This window comes from Hyla sarda, chromosome 6 (assembly GCF_029499605.1).
Source record: "Hyla sarda isolate aHylSar1 chromosome 6, aHylSar1.hap1, whole genome shotgun sequence".
NCBI classification, from domain to species: Eukaryota; Metazoa; Chordata; class Amphibia; order Anura; family Hylidae; genus Hyla; species Hyla sarda.
In genome coordinates, this window is record NC_079194.1 from 7,045,689 (window position 1) to 7,063,199 (window position 17,511).

The window sequence follows — 17,511 nt, forward strand, 5'->3', positions numbered from 1 at the left end:
TGTTCTGGGAATTGTAGTACTGAGCAACCAGTAAGTAGTGAGAGGACTTCAGTTCTGAAATTACCAAAAACTGTTCTATCGGTATGAAGTACACAGGGGAGCACTGCTATATGCTTCTGAAGCATTTTTTTTTTAACCTGACCCCTTTAACATCTTTTCAAAATTCAGTACATACATTGGACATAAAAAGTCTATACACCCCAGGAAAAATGTCAGGTTCTTGTGATGTTAAAGAATGTGATGAACTTTTTATTTATTTAGACCTTTAATGTGACCTATAATGTGAACAATTCAATTGCAAAACAAACAAATAACACACTATAACCTGGTTGCATAAGTGTACACACCCTCTTATAACTGGGGATGTGGTGGCTGTGGTCAGAATTAACCAATCACGTTCCGACTCCGATTATATAGAAGTCATTATCCACAGGCCATTATTTATAGTAACTCTGTATAATCATAAATAAAGTTCAGCAGTTCTAGTAGGATTTTCCTGACATTTGCTTAGGCTAGGTACACACGGCCGTTTGCATTGACCCGTTAGGGGTCCGATCAACTCTTTTTTTTATTTTTTTCATTTTGCCGATCGGACCCTGAAACGGGTCAGATGCAAACGGCTACTACTGGGTCATGATGGACCCCATTCACTTGCATGGGGTCTGTCGGTGACCCGGTAATTTTGCAGGACTTTAGCGGAGAAAAAAAATGGTGCTTGCACTATTTTTTTTCTCCGCTAAACTCCTGTCCTTCTGGCCGGATTGATTGCCGACGGAACGACAAATAGTGGATTGCGACGGCAATGTGAACGAGGCCTTAGTTGTATCTCAGAGCTGAAGCCATGGTCCGCAGAGAGCTTCCGAAGCATCAGAGAGATCTCATTGTTGTAAAATGTCAGTCAGGAGAGGGGTATAAAGGAATTTCAAAAGCGTCAGATTGAGGACATGAAGACATCATCATCATCATCATCATCATCATCATCATCATCATCATCATCATCATCATCATCATCATCATCATCATCAAGTTGAGAAAATATGGATATTACCAAAAACTGGATGTCCCTCCAAAATTGATAAGAAGACAAGAAGAAAACTGGTTTTCCAAGAGGTCTACTGCAACATTACAGGAACTGCAGGAATTTCTGGCAAGTACTGGCTGTGTGCTACATGTCATAACAATTTCCCTTATTCGTCATATGAATGGGCTATGGGGTAGGGTGAAATGATAAAAGCCTTTTCTTATAAATAAAAACATCCAAGCCCGGCTAACGTTTACAAAAACAAACATCAGGTCCCCCAAAAGCAGATGGAAAAAAGTGTTCTGGTCTGTGGAAACCAAGGTGGAACTATTTTGGCCATAATCCCAAAAGGTAAAACAAAGCACATCACCCAGATATTACCATCCCTACAGTGAATCATGGTGGGGACTGCGTCAGATTTAGGGGCATTTTTTCCTCATTTGGAACCGGGGTCTTAGTCAGGGTGGAGGGAATAATGAGCAGTTCCTAATACTAGGCATTTTTGGAGCAAGGAAGCGTGCGCACATTACCCCATCAAGAGGTGTTAGGGTAATAGACTTCTACCCTAAAAGATTGGTTACTGTAATAAGATCAAAAGCCGATTTAACAAAATATTAGTGTGAGGGTGTGAACACTTATGCAGCGAGGTTCTGGTGAGGTAGTTTTTTTCCTTTCCCCCTCAAAGATTTCAGTTTGTTTTGCAATTGAATCGTTCACATTAAAGATGGGAAAAATTCTGACCCGATTTATCTTGGTCTCATTTTAAAGTCATAAGAACCTGACATTTATTTTTTTCACGTGGTGCAGATTTGGAAATTTTTATTTTTGTTTTTACATATGTTCCTATTAAAGGAGTATTCTGGCCTTATAAATCTTATATCTTATCCAAAGGATGGGAAATAAGATGTCTGATCGCAGGGTTTGGTGCTGGGACCCCCGCAATCACGGTGCAGTCCTCAGCATTCAGTACCGGGCGCTGACTCGGAGACGAGAAGTCACATCATGACCACGCCCCCTCCATTCATGTCTATGGGCGGGACTGTAATCACGCCCCCTCCCATAGACGTGAATGGAGGGGGCGTGGTGCGACGTCACGACGGGGCGTGGCAGTGAAGTCACTTCTCGGAAGCAGCCCCCGGCACAGAATGCGATCAGACCTCTTATTCCCCATCCTTTGGATAGGAGATCAGATGTATAAGGCCAGAATACCCCTTTAAGCTAAAACTATTAATGGATGCAAAAGTAGAGATTGTTGACCCCCTATTACTGGTGTACATATAAATCTGTACTGTATAAAAAAAAATTTAAAAAAAAACATAAAAACAAATACTTTACATAGACAAAAAAACCTTCATAAAAAAAATACTTAAAAAAAAAAAAAACTTCATTAAAAAAAACTTTACAATAAATAAATAAAAAAGTAAAGCGTAAAATTTTATACTTTATATTAAAAAAAAATTATACTTTCCAAAGACCAAAAAAAATTTTCATAAAAAAAATTGACAAATTTTACTCTCTACTTTTTTTTATTAAAGACTGGCACAAAAGTTAGGATCCCTGTTCAGCAGTGTAGGAGGGGGGAGGAGATGGTGGAAGATGTTCCAGGATGCTGGCTGCAAAGAGAGACAGGAGGGTGCCAGAAGAAGAGTAGAAGAGGCAGGGCACCACAGAAGAAGAGTAGAAGAGGCAGGGCACCACAGAAGAAGAGTAGAAGAGGCAGGGCACCACAGAAGAAGAGTAGAAGAGGCAGGGCACCACAGAAGAAGAGTAGAAGAGGCAGGGCACCACAGAAGAAGAGTAGAAGAGGCAGGGCACCACAGAAGAAGAGTAGAAGAGGCAGGGCACCACAGAAGAAGAGTAGAAGAGGCTGGGCACCACAGAAGAAGAGTAGAAGAGGCTGGGCACCACAGAAGAAGAGTAGAAGAGGCAGGGTACCACAGAAGAAGAGTAGAAGAGGCAGGGCACCACAGAAGAAGAATAGAAGAGGCAGGGTACCACAGAAGAAGAGTGAAGAGGAAGAGGCAGGGCACCACAGAAGAAGAGTAGAAGAGGCAGGGTACCACAGAAGAAGAGTAGAAGAGGCAGGGCACTACACCCTCCCTATTGGGACTTTAGATGCGCACATGACCTGCCAGTGCACTAAAACCAGCAGCTATGGCAACTTCCTGTGTGCAATCTCTGGTTAACTCCTCCCTATTTTTCTATCTGTAGTTGTAGTCAGGCAAAGAGGAGAGGGACGGGGAGGACTCAGCATTCTGTGCTGTGTTCCCCTTTCTCCTCCTCCATGATTTCTGCAGCTCGTTAGATCTCAATTACATGACATTATTTTTATTATGTCAATATTAACAATTGTTCCTGATCTCCGTTCTCAGCCAACAAAATCCAGTATCAGACGACAATGATTTACTCACATTTAAGCTGATTTGTAGCCGCTTAATGGTAAACAATATAAAGAGAATTCTGCAGAAAGCGAACGTACCAAACAACCACAAAGCATAAAATAAAAGGGAAGTTATGGGTCCCATGTACAGAATCCCCGTTTGGAAAATGTGTGAGCCCAAATTTGTGCTACATGAACAGTCAACCAGTCATCGCAACATTGAAGGAATAAGAATGAGGTCGTCCAGTCACAATTTCACCAGAATTTCTGCATCAATTTAGAGCCAATACACTTCAATGGGATTCCGCTGTATACAATACATTCATACAATACAGTGTTCTCCTCTCCTCCTCCTCCTCCAGACCCCTCTGTCTCCTCCTACTTCTCCAGACTACTTTGTGTCCCTCCTCCTAATCACTCCGTCCTCCTCCTCCAGACCCCTCCGTCCTCCTCCTCCTCCTCCAGACCCCTCCGTCCTCCTCCTCCTCCTCCAGACCCCTCCGTCCTCCTCCTCCTCCTCCAGACCCCTCCGTCCTCCTCCTCCTCCTCCAGACCCCTCCGTCCTCCGCCTTCTCCAGACCCCTCCGTCCTCCGCCTTCTCCAGACCCCTCCGTCTCCTCCTACTTCTCCAGACTCCTTTGTGCCCCTCCTCCTAATCACTCTGTCCTCCGCCTTCTCCAGACCCCTCTGTCCTCCGCCTTCTCCAGACCCCTCTGTCCTCCGCCTTCTCCAGACCCCTCTGTCCTCCTCCTTCTCCAGACCCCTCTGTCCTCCTCCTTCTCCAGACCCCTCTGTCCTCCTCCTTCTCCAGACCCCTCTGTCCTCCTCCTTCTCCAGACTCCTCTGTCCTCCTCCTTCTCCAGACTCCTCTGTCCTCCTCCTTCTCCAGACTCCTCTGTCCTCCTCCTTCTCCAGACTCCTCTGTCCTCCTCCTTCTCCAGACTCCTCTGTCCTCTTCCTTCTCCAGACTCCTCTGTCCTCTTCCTTCTCCAGACTCCTCTGTCCTCTTCCTTCTCCAGACTCCTCTGTCCTCTTCCTTCTCCAGACTCCTCTGTCCTCTTCCTTCTCCAGACTCCTCTGTCCTCTTCCTTCTCCAGACTCCTCTGTCCTCTTCCTTCTCCAGACTCCTCTGTCCTCTTCCTTCTCCAGACTCCTCTGTCCTCTTCCTTCTCCAGACTCCTCTGTCCTCTTCCTTCTCCAGACTCCTCTGTCCTCTTCCTTCTCCAGACTCCTCTGTCCTCTTCCTTCTCCAGACTCCTCTGTCCTCTTCCTTCTCCAGACTCCTCTGTCCTCTTCCTTCTCCAGACTCCTCTGTCCTCTTCCTTCTCCAGACTCCTCTGTCCTCTTCCTTCTCCAGACTCCTCTGTCCTCTTCCTTCTCCAGACTCCTCTGTCCTCTTCCTTCTCCAGACTCCTCTGTCCTCTTCCTTCTCCAGACTCCTCTGTCCTCTTCCTTCTCCAGACTCCTCTGTCCTCTTCCTTCTCCAGACTCCTCTGTCCTCTTCCTTCTCCAGACTCCTCTGTCCTCTTCCTTCTCCAGACTCCTCTGTCCTCTTCCTTCTCCAGACTCCTCTGTCCTCTTCCTTCTCCAGACTCCTCTGTCCTCTTCCTTCTCCAGACTCCTCTGTCCTCTTCCTTCTCCAGACTCCTCTGTCCTCTTCCTTCTCCAGACTCCTCTGTCCTCTTCCTTCTCCAGACTCCTCTGTCCTCTTCCTTCTCCAGACTCCTCTGTCCTCTTCCTTCTCCAGACTCCTCTGTCCTCCTCCTTCTCCAGACTCCTCTGTCCTCCTCCTTCTCCAGACTCCTCTGTCCTCCTCCTTCTCCAGACTCCTCTGTCCTCCGCCTTCTCCAGACTCCTCTGTCCTCCGCCTTCTCCAGACTCCTGTCCTCCGCCTTCTCCAGACTCCTCTGTCCTCCGCCTTCTCCAGACTCCTCTGTCCTCCGCCTTCTCCAGACTCCTCTGTCCTCCGCCTTCTCCAGACTCCTCTGTCCTCCGCCTTCTCCAGACTCCTCTGTCCTCCGCCTTCTCCAGACTCCTCTGTCCTCCGCCTTCTCCAGACTCCTCTGTCCTCCGCCTTCTCCAGACTCCTCTGTCCTCCGCCTTCTCCAGACTCCTCTGTCCTCCGCCTTCTCCAGACTCCTCTGTCCTCCTCCTTCTCCAGACTCCTCTGTCCTCCTCCTTCTCCAGACCCCTCTGTCCTCCTCCTTCTTCAGACTCATGTCTCCTCCTTCTTCAGACTCCTGTCTCCTCCTTCTACAGACCCCTCTGTCCTTCTCTAGACCCCTTTGTCCTCCTCCTTCTCCAGACCCCTCTGTCCTCTTCCTTCTCCCCCAGTCTCCTTTTTCCTCCTCCTCCAGACTCCTTGTGTAGTCTGATCCTGCAGCCATACTTTGTCCCATACTTCTTAAAATCTTTTTTTTCGGTTAAGAGGCCCCAAAATACATAATATAGTCAGTGAAATCAGCAGAGGCTGCTGAAAACAACACTAAACCAAATGAACCATCTCACCAGTTCTAATATCACCTCAGAATTCTGTATTTACTTTTGTCAATATTAACAATTGTTCCTGATCTCCGTTCTCAACAAAATCCAGTAGCAGACGACAATGATTTACTCACATTTAAGCTGATTTGTAGCCGCTTAATGGTAAACAAGATAAAGAGGATTCTGCAGAAAGCGAACGTCACAAACAACCACAGAGCATAAAATAAAAGGGAAGTTATGGGTCCCATGTACGAAGACTCAGCCTGGAAAATGGTCGACCCAACTTTGTGTAATGTCTTATTCATCTCTGTTATCAGGTAGAAGATTTTACATCTAGTTGAGCCGACTTTGTACAATACTGACTGGACAACAACAACAACACTCAACCAGCCATCTTAAAAAAAGGGGGGGGGGGGGAGAGGAAGAAGATGACAAAAAGACGAAAGAAAGCAGTCATCACCACATAGGTTCCCTTTAATTATATCTGGATCTTTACATGTTCGTCTAGTAGAACTCACCTGATTTCCTTGGAGTTTGTCATTGATTCCCGTTCGGGTTATGATTAAGTTTCATCTCTTCTTTAATGTACTTGAGCATACCGCTGAGAGTGCCCAGATCCGGAGAGTCAGATTTATCACAGTGATCGACATTATACTCTAATGGATTAAATGAGGTTTCATTAAAGTTATCTGAGGGTGCACAGGAGCCCTTGTCACTGAGGATTCCTCCTAGTGCAGAATCAGACAAGTTTTTCATGTCTTCATTCTTATCTCTGAAGTCTACGGAGCTCACGTCAGACAGGCTGAGATCACTTATAGAATGGGGCGCCTTCCAGTCCATATCACATGATTTTGGAAGTTTATAGGATTCCAGGGCATGGCGGTCACCATATACATCAGGAGAACCTGAGGAGGGGTCTGGCATCTGCTTGAGGGCGAGGGAGCGTTCATACCCCGAAATATGAGCTTTTAGTCTGGTCAACTCTGATTCCTATGGAAAAACACAAAAAACAACAGAATCAGAAAAAAAAAAAAAGTGATGGGAAGGAAAGTCACAACAACAAATAGATATAGAAATCAACAACACAGCTCAAATTATATATGCTTAATAAAGCCTTCAGCCTTTCATAATTAGAATTAACATTAGTTATTTTTATGTTAAACATTTAGTGTCTTTAGGCTAAATGATGTTATGACAAAAGATTTTAAGTTTATATATAATGCAACATTATTACAACACATGCATTATTAATAACATTGTCTTTTATGGACGAATACATATTAATTTGCTCTATATTACATTCCAAATTCATTGTTGAAATGTTCCTTTTGTTTATTTCTTTGAAAAAACCCAATAAAAATCACATTAAACAGGAAGGAAAGTTGTGAGACAACACAACGAGGCAGATTTACTAATACAACCGAACAAATTTTGTGCAATTTTTGGTGCTCAAAGTTGAGTGCAGGCTACGCCCCCCCCCTTGTCGATTATGGTGCACAAGTGTCTAAAACACAAATATGGTGCAAATCATGCAGGTCAGGGTTCTGGTGCATTTGCAATACTAAATCTGCACCAACAGTCTTAAAGGGGTAGTCCAGTGGTGAAAAACTTATCCCCTATCCTAAGGATAGGGGATAAGTTTCAGATCGCGGGGGGGTCCGACCGCTGGGGCCCCCCTGTGATCTCTCTGTACGGGGCCCTGGCTCGCTGACCAGATAGCGCGTGTTGACCACTGCACGAAGCGGCGGACGACACCCCCCCTTAATACATCGCTATGGCAGAGCCAGAGATTGCCGAAGGCAGCGCTAAGGCTCTGCCATAGAGTAGTATTGAGGGGGTGTGTCAGCTGCCACTTCGTGCGGTGGTCAACACGCCCCCTTTCCAGACACGCCCCCAGCGATTGGGCCCCCGCGATCTGAAACTTATCCACTATCCTTAGGATAGGGGATAAGTTTTTCACCACTGGGTATCTCCTTTAAGATCTCCAAGACAGAGCTTGTTCAGCCACCAGCTAATTGTTCCAACCCTTATACACATGCACACTCAGCATGGCTAAGCATACATGTATTCATGAAGGGGTTATCAGGATATCTACAATGTTTGATTGTTTGTTTGGGAAGCTGTAACAAAATAAAAAAAACTTAAATAGGCACTGTAAGATACAAAAACTTCTGATATGTTGTAAAGCATGTATAACCAATAGGTTTTGCAATTGCTTTCATTGGAAAATTTTCAGTATTTCATACTAAAAAAGCCAGTCAAACAACTGCCCCCCCCCCTGCCTGGACACATACTAGTCCTGCTGTGTCCATGAGTCATCACCTATGTCATGGACACACTTCCTTGATTGACAGCTGTGAGCGCAGGGCTAAATACCTCCCGTTGTCATCTTGAGTCCCGCTACTGTCAGTGAGGACAAGCTGGGAGTTGTAGTTTTGCTAAGGCTAGGGGAGATGTGAGCAGACAGCTTACTGAGGGAGGGGGCGGAGACCTGCACCGTGAGGCCACGCCTCCTCCCTTTGAGAAGAATTAAGACTAGTGAGCTAAATTAAAAGTGTAATAAAAAAAAAAAAATAAAGATGCTAGACACATAAAAATTACATGCATATGGTCAGGATTAGATACTGAGTGATATATAAAAAATTTTTTTTTTTTTTGTTGGACCTGATGGGTACGCTATAAAGAATAGTCACCAACCTGGATCTCCTGCAACTTCCACTGCAATGTCATCCAGTCCCCCGTTTATCTTTCTACATCAGAGTTTCCCAACCAGGGTGCCCCCCAGTTGTTGCAAAACTACAACTCCCAGCATGCCCGGACAGCCAACGGCTGTCCGGGCATGCTGGGAGTTGTAGTTTCGCAACAGCTGGAGGCACACTGGTTGGGAAACACTGCATTAGAGCAATAGCCCCCAACCTTCGGCTGTCCGGGAATGCTGGGAGTTGTAGTTTTGCAACAGCTGGAGGCACCCTGGTTGGGAAACACTGCATTAGAGCAATAGTCCCCAACCTTCGGCTGTCCGGGCATGCTGGGAGTTGTAGTTTTGCAACAGCTGAAGGCACACTGGTTGGGAAACACTGCATTAGAGCAATAGTCCCCAACCTTCGGCTGTCCGGGCATGCTGGGAGTTGTAGTTTTGCAACAGCTGGAGGCACCCTGGTTGGGAAACACTGCATTAGAGCAATAGTCCGCAACCTTCGGCTGTCCGGGAATGCTGGGAGTTGTAGTTTTGCAACAGCTGATGGCACACTGGTTGGGAAACACTGCTCTGTATCCTAATTTTGAGATAGATTTGTCTTGGCAGTCATGGCCGCTGAGCCACAGCACTATTCTGCCTCAGTCACTGATTAGCCGAGATGGCCATCAGGACAAGAAGAAGGAAGCAGAGGGACAAGTGGGGGACCGGATGACATCACAGTGGGAGCTGTGGAGGACCCAGCTAGGTCCCCGCAGAATATCAAATATTTTATATATCCAGATACTCCTTAAAAGATAAGATAAAAAGAAGGTGCTGCCAGACACCCGTCATGGTGGTTTATCTTGGGCATGTGTTGATATCTTGAGGACAGCAGATGATGAGGGTAGAATCAGGAAACCCGATACACATTTGAGGTGTGTCTGTCTTTCATCTATACGGGTACTTTATTGTATTGAATGAATGACAAAGTGAGATTTCATGTAAATCTTTATCCTATCTAAAGCATTAAAATGTCAGAGCTGAACAAAATCTTATTCTAAAACACAAGGGGGTGAAGCACGATCAGTGAAGGTTACAGGAGGGGAGTAGATTGCTCCACAAAGAGAAATATGTGCATATCTATTAAGACAACATACAAAGTGATGCTGTCCCTTTAACCCCTTAAGGACTCAGGGTTTTTCCGTTTTTGCACTTTCGTTTTTTCCTCCTTACCTTTTAAAAATCATAACCCTTTCAATTTTCCACCTAAAAATCCATATTATGGCTTATTTTTTGCGTCGCCAATTCTACTTTGCAGTGACATTAGTCATTTTACCCAAAAATGCACGGCGAAACGGAAAAAAAAATCATTGTGCGACAAAATTGAAAAAAAAACGCCATTTTGTAACTTTTGGGGGCTTTCGTTTCTACACAGTGCATATTTCGGTAAAAATTACACCTTATCATTATTCTGTAGGTCCATACGGTTAAAATGATAACCTACTTATATAGGTTTGATTTTGTCGCACTTCTGGAAAAAATCATAACTACATGCAGGAAAATTTATACGTTTAAAAATGTCATCTTCTGACCCCTATAACTTTTTTATTTTTCCACGTATGGGGTGGTATGAGGACTCATTTTTTGCGCCGTGATCTGAAGTTTTTATCGGTATGATTTTTGTTTTGATCGGACTTTTTGATCACTTTTTATTCATTTTTTAATGATATAAAAAGTGACCAAAATACGCTTTTTTGGACTTTGGAATTTTTTTGCGCGTACGCCATTGACCGTACGGCTTAATTAATGATATATTTTTATAGTTCGGACATTTACGCACGCGGCGATACCACATATGTTTATTTTTTATTTTTTTTACACTGTTTTATTTTTTTTATGGGAAAAGGGGGGTGATTCAAACTTTTATTAGGGAAGGGGTTAAATGACCTTTATTAACACTTTTTTTTTACATTTTTTTTGCAGTGTTATAGGTCCCATAGGGACCTATAACACTGCACACACTGATCTCTAATGCTGATCACTGGCGTGCATTAACACGCCTGTGATCAGCATTATCGGCGCTTGACTGCTCCTGCCTGGATCTCAGGCACGGAGCAGTCATTCGTCGATCGGACACCGGGGAGGCAGGTAAGAGCCCTCCCGGTGTCCGATCAGCTGTTCAGGACGCCGCGATTTCACCGCGGCGGTCCCGAACAGCCCGACTGAGCAGCCGGGTCACTTTCACTTTCACTTTAGAAGCGGCGGTCAGCTTTGACCGCCGCTTCTAAAGGGTTAATACCGCACATCGCCGCGATCGGCGATGTGTGGTATTAGCCGCGGGTCCCGGCCGTTGATTAGCGCCGGGACCGACGCGATATGATGCGGGATCGCGGCGCGATCCCGCTTCATATCGCGGGAGCCGGCGCAGGACGTAAATATACGTCCTGCGTCGTTAAGGGGTTAATGGGGTGTAGTTACTGGACCATGTCAGAGGGGTGTACTTACTTATGTGACTATCCCCAATCATCCCAGAGAAGTGGATCGGTTTAGTAAGATGCTATTCAACCGATTAAGTAGCTCTGGTGCCCAAAATTACACCATAAGGACTGAATAATGTAGCATCCTAGTGATAAGCAACTACTCAATCATTGGCTGATCACTGGTATAAGTGCAGCCTTTAAAGGGTTACTCCGCTCCCCAGAGTCCTGAACACTGAGTTCCAAATTCTGTGTGCGGGCTTCCGTGTTGACGCCCGCCCCCTCGTGACGTCATGGCCTGCCCCCTCAATGAAAGTCTATGGGAAGGAGGCGCGACGGCCGTCACGTCCCCTCTCACAGACTTGCATTGAGGGGGTGGGATGTGACGTTACATGATGGGGCGTGGCGTCACGAGGGAGCGGGCGTGGACAGGGAAGCCCGCACACAGCGTTCGTCTCTTTGGACGCTGGGTAGCGGAGTAACCCTTTAATATCATTGTTTGTCAGCGTCATACCTCCGTGCGGCCCAAACTGATGTAAGTGAAGGGCCGTGCGAATGATCTGGCGATGGTTCATGTAGCTCTGCCTGCACAATGATTGAGCCGTGTAAATGACTCCTCAAACCAACGCTGATCTGCTAGAGGGGCCCTTGTATTGGGCATAAGCCTGCCTGTCTAAAAGAACCCCAAGTGTACTGTATTTCAGTAATTTACCTTCAGGATCAGAACTTCATTCGTTGCTTTGATCACCTCGTTTCTAGCTTCAAGTTCAGTTTTTAAATTAGCGATTGTATCATGTGCATCATCCAGATCGTGTTTCACATGCTGCAGCTGCATTAATGGGAAGAAGACTATTTGAAAAGCAACAGATAAAGCTAATAGGTAGGAAAGAAGTGGAACAATCAGTGTGGATGAGAAAAGTATTCCAAGTGTCAGTGATGGTGCCCATACACCTTAAAGGGGTACTCCCGTGCAAAACTTTTTTTTTTTAATCAATTGGTGCCAGAAAGGTAAACAGATTTGCAAATTACTTCTATTAAAAAAATCTTAATCCTTCCAGTACTTTTTAGGGGCTGTATACTACAGAGGAAATGTTTTTCTTTTTGGATTTCTCTGATGTCACGACCACATTGCTGACCTCTACTGTCCAGAGGATAAGTCTGGAGGGGGAGGGCTGAGGATAAGTCTGGAGGGGAGGGGAGGACTGAGGATAAGTCTGGAGGGGAGGGCTGAGGATACGTCTGGAGGGGAGGGGAGGGCTGAGGATACGTCTGGAGGGGAGGGGGGCTGAGGATACGTCTGGAGGGGAGGGGGGCTGAGGATACGTCTGGAGGGGAGGGGGGCTGAGGATACGTCTGGAGGGGAGGGGGGCTGAGGATACGTCTGGAGGGGAGGGGGGCTGAGGATACGTCTGGAGGGGAGGGGGGCTGAGGATACGTCTGGGGGGGAGGGGGGCTGAGGATACGTCTGGGGGGGGAGGGCGGCTGAGGATACGTCTGGAGGGGGAGGGCGGCTGAGGATACGTCTGGAGGGGGAGGGCGGCTGAGGATAAGTCTGGAGGGGGAGGGCTGAGGATAAGTCTGGAGGGGGAGGGCTGAGGATAAGTCTGGAGGGGGGGGGCTGAGGATACGTCTGGAGGGGGGGGGGCTGAGGATACGTCTGGAGGGGGGGCTGAGGATAAGTCTGGAGGGGGGGGGGGCTGAGGATAAGTCTGGAGGGGGAGGGCTGAGGATAAGTCTGGAGGGGGAGGGCTGAGGATAAGTCTGGAGGGGGAGGGCTGAGGATAAGTCTGGAGGGGGGGGGCTGAGGATAAGTCTGGAGGGGGGGGGGGCTGAGGATACGTCTGGAGGGGGAGGGCTGAGGATACGTCTGGAGGGGGAGGGCTGAGGATACGTCTGGAGGGGGAGGGCTGAGGATACGTCTGGAGGGGAGGGGGGCTGAGGATACGTCTGGAGGGGGAGGGGGGCTGAGGATACGTCTGGAGGGGGAGGGGGGCTGAGGATACGTCTGGAGGGGGAGGGCTGAGGATACGTCTGGAGGGGAGGGGGGCTGAGGATACGTCTGGAGGGGAGGGGGGCTGAGGATACGTCTGGAGGGGAGGGGGGCTGAGGATACGTCTGGAGGGGAGGGGGGCTGAGGATACGTCTGGAGGGGAGGGGGGCTGAGGATACGTCTGGAGGGGAGGGGGGCTGAGGATACGTCTGGAGGGGAGGGGGGCTGAGGATACGTCTGGAGGGGGAGGGCTGAGGATACGTCTGGAGGGGGAGGGCTGAGGATACGTCTGGAGGGGGAGGGCTGAGGATACGTCTGGAGGGGGAGGGCTGAGGATACGTCTGGAGGGGGGGGGCTGAGGATACGTCTGGAGGGGAGGGGGGCTGAGGATACGTCTGGAGGGGAGGGGGGCTGAGGATACGTCTGGAGGGGAGGGGGGCTGAGGATACGTCTGGAGGGGAGGGGGGCTGAGGATACGTCTGGAGGGGAGGGCTGAGGATACGTCTGGAGGGGGAGGGCTGAGGATACGTCTGGAGGGGAGGGGGGCTGAGGATACGTCTGGAGGGGAGGGGGGCTGAGGATACGTCTGGAGGGGAGGGGGGCTGAGGATACGTCTGGAGGGGAGGGGGGCTGAGGATACGTCTGGAGGGGAGGGGGGCTGAGGATACGTCTGGAGGGGAGGGGGGCTGAGGATACGTCTGGAGGGGAGGGGGGCTGAGGATACGTCTGGAGGGGAGGGGGGCTGAGGATACGTCTGGAGGGGAGGGGGGCTGAGGATACGTCTGGAGGGGAGGGGGGCTGAGGATACGTCTGGAGGGGAGGGGGGCTGAGGATACGTCTGGAGGGGAGGGGGGCTGAGGATACGTCTGGAGGGGAGGGGGGCTGAGGATACGTCTGGAGGGGAGGGGGGCTGAGGATACGTCTGGAGGGGAGGGGGGCTGAGGATACGTCTGGAGGGGAGGGGGGCTGAGGATACGTCTGGAGGGGAGGGGGGCTGAGGATACGTCTGGAGGGGAGGGGGGCTGAGGATACGTCTGGAGGGGAGGGGGGCTGAGGATACGTCTGGAGGGGAGGGGGGCTGAGGATACGTCTGGAGGGGAGGGGGGCTGAGGATACGTCTGGAGGGGAGGGGGGCTGAGGATACGTCTGGAGGGGAGGGGGGCTGAGGATACGTCTGGAGGGGAGGGGGGCTGAGGATACGTCTGGAGGGGGGCGCTGAGGATACGTCTGGAGGGGGGCGCTGAGGATACGTCTGGAGGGGAGGGGGCTGAGGATACGTCTGGAGGGGAGGGGGCTGAGGATACGTCTGGAGGGGGGCGCTGAGGATACGTCTGGAGGGGGGCGCTGAGGATACGTCTGGAGGGGAGGGCTGAGGATACGTCTGGAGGGGAGGGCTGAGGATACGTCTGGAGGGGAGGGCTGAGGATAAGTCTGGAGGGGAGGGCTGAGGATAAGTCTGGAGGGGGGGGCTGAGGATAAGTCTGGAGGGGGGGGGGCTGAGGATAAGTCTGGAGGGGGGGGCTGAGGATAAGTCTGGAGGGGGGGGGGCTGAGGATAAGTCTGGAGGGGGGGGGCTGAGGATAAGTCTGGAGGGGGGGGCTGAGGATAAGTCTGGAGGGGGGGGCTGAGGATAAGTCTGGAGGGGGGGGCTGAGGATAAGTCTGGAGGGGGGGGCTGAGGATACGTCTGGAGGGGAGGGCTGAGGATAAGTCTGAAAGGGTGGAGACAAGAGCCTTGAAAGGGTAGAGAAGGAGTTTACAGGGTGAAGAATAGGATGGAGTGGAAAAAGAAGTCTAGAAGAGGGTTGGGGCAGAGGACTATGAGACCGAGGAAAAGGTTAGCAGTGGATTCACTCTCATTTACTGGCTGAGAAGCAATGAAACATTAGTAGAAGCAGCAGAGAAAAAAGGATCTAGGACAGTGGTCTCCAACCTGCGGACCTCCAGATGTTGCAAAACTACAACTCCCAGCATGCCCGGACAGCCAACGGCTGTCCAGGCATGCTGGGAGTTGTAGTTTTGCAACATCTGGAGGTCCGCAGGTTGGAGACCACTGATCTAGGAGCTGTCAGAATGGCTGCTGCAGGGGACTGTGGCAGGGGAGTATGCATTCATTTTTTTGAAGTTTAAAGCACCCATAGTCCACTATTTAAAATAAATAAATAAAATAATAATAATAATAATAATAATAATAATAAATCTCTAGAAATCCTCTGAAACGGAGAACACTTCTAGCACGTGCCATCCCATAGGAGGTTAATAATTGTGATTCATACAGGTAATTTTGTTGTGAACATAAAATACTGCACATGATTCAATGTAAGACATAAAAGCAATAAAAGTGAAACATTCTAAACACTCGTCCTTTTTTTTAAGGCACAGAATGTTACCACGACGAATGTTTTACTTCTGATGAGAAAGCCCCTGATGCAGTCATCAACAATCAACATCTTTGTAGGAAGCCCCTGTACGGCCCCTCACCTCTTCTCTAGACATACGATCCATCGCCTCCAGCTTACGGGTAAGCCGGTCTGATTCCTTCTGAGCCTCGACCAGCTGCTGTCGGGCCTCCAGGAGCTCCAGCTGACAGATCTGCAGCCGTTCCGCTGTCAGCCTCACCTGCTGGCTCACATCCTGACCCTCTCGCTGCTGCTCCGAGATGTGTTTCTTCTGTTCTCTCAGGGTCTGAAACAAGAAAGGAGAGTCCAGCCAACACCTTCAAATGGTCACTCTCATTAAAACTAATTTTTGCTACTGTACTCCTTAAAAATTAAGTTTTCTATGTTTCATTTGTGTTTAAAAAAGCTGCCACTAGGTGCCTCCCTACTTATCCAGAACACATTTCCCCCCCATCTCTTGCACAGACTTTGGACTCCTGCTGGCCTGGCAGAAGTCCTAAATCAGGAAATGCTGAGAGGGGTGTGTGCAGCCTTATCCAATCATAGCTCATCTCACACTGAACTGCTCTGGGCTGTGTGTAGCAGAGTGAGGGAGGCAGTTCTCCCCTGTATGGCTTCAGATGATGTCACGCCTGCTGGGGAACGCCCCTTCCCGGTCTGTGAATCTGACTGAGCAGAAAATACAGAGCAATATCAAGGTAGAGAACTAAAAAGTAATAGAAATAAAGGCCGGGGGTGGATTATCATGATGGGGGCCGTGACCTGGGGGGATTATAACATTTAACAAGATCATGACAGGTACTCTTAGAATTCTGAACCTTGTTATTATTCTTATAGGAGGAGTAAAGCTCATTGTGTTGAGAGAAACACAGAAAAACAGAGTTTGGCATAGCGGAGAGAAAAGCAGCAGGGGATCTTTTGTCCTATAACACATTATAGAGTAGTGTTTTCCGACCAGTGTGCCTCCAGCTGTTGCAAAACTATAACTCCAAAAGCTGTCCAGGAATGCTGGGAACTGTAGTTTTGCAACAGCTGGAGGCACACTGTTTGGAAAATACTGATATAGAGTCTCAGTGTAACCGATGTGGTGCAGCTTCATCCCCATAGCACCCCGTATACGGAAAAATGAGAAAATTATAGGTGAATTTTTTAAAAAAGACGCGCAATAACAAAAGCATATAACATGGGTACCATTTTAAGTGTACTGACCCACAGAATACAGAAAATGTTACATTTTTACTCTAAAGTGTACAGCGTCAAAACAAAACCTTCCAAAATGTGTTAAAATTGCAGTTTTCTTTTCAATTTCCTTATAATAATATATATAATATATTATTTAATAATATTATTTAAAATAATATTATTTTGGTTGCGCCACACATTTTATGGTAAAACGAGTGATGTCATTAGAAAAGACAATTGGTCACACAAAAAACAAGCCCTCATATCGGTCTGTGGATGGAAATATAAAAAAAGAGTTATGATTCTTAGAAGGCGAGGAGGAAAAAACAAAATTGCAAAAATAAAATTGGTTCCGAACGCTGGAGCCGACACCGGAAGCTCGTGACGTCATAGCCCTGCCCCTCATGATGTCACGCCCCGCCCCCCTCAATGCAAGTCTATGGGAGGGGCCGTGACAGCTGTCACGCCCCCTCCCATGGACTTGCATTGAGGGGGCGGTGCGTGACGTCATGAGGGGGCGGGGCTATGACGTCACAAGCTCCCGGCGTCGGCTCCAGCGTTCGGAACAGTTTGTTCCAAACACTGAGCAGTGGAGTATCCCTTTAAGGGGTTAAAGGGACGGGCTTATGTATTCATTTTACACACAGAAATTTTAGGGCTTACAACGACTGGCGACACACTGTTCGGAAATAACTGTCCTAACCTTACAAAACACTGCGTTATATTGTAATCATGTGATCTGACCTGCTCCATTTCATTCAGCGTTCGCCGTGTTTTCTCGCTTTCCTTCAGTAGCTGGGTTACGTGTTGTTCTTTCTGTAACAACTCGAAGTCTTTCTCCCGCAGCTGATCCCGCGCTTCTTGTAGTTTTTCATCAAGAGTTGAAATCTGTCAAATATATC

The 17,511-nt window shown here is 48.2% G+C and overlaps 1 protein-coding gene across 6 annotated transcripts in view; it reads right to left on the reverse strand.

Moving 5' to 3' along the window:
• Positions 1–17,511, reverse strand: part of CCDC18 (coiled-coil domain containing 18) — an 89,731-nt gene that overhangs the window by 1,021 nt on the left and 71,199 nt on the right. For 3 of the 6 annotated variants that reach the window (XM_056523135.1, XM_056523134.1, XM_056523137.1), the window contains 4 exons: positions 17,354–17,497; positions 15,510–15,713; positions 11,752–11,868; positions 6,404–6,875 (listed from right to left, as the gene is read on the reverse strand). In XM_056523135.1, the coding sequence (XP_056379110.1) occupies positions 6,423–6,875; positions 11,752–11,868; positions 15,510–15,713; positions 17,354–17,497 (918 nt within the window). In that variant the 3' untranslated portion in view covers positions 6,404–6,422. Of the gene's footprint in view, positions 1–6,320; positions 6,876–11,751; positions 11,869–15,509; positions 15,714–17,353; positions 17,498–17,511 lie in introns of those variants that run through there. The other 3 variants (XR_008844728.1, XM_056523138.1, XM_056523139.1) reach the window with 3 other exon arrangements.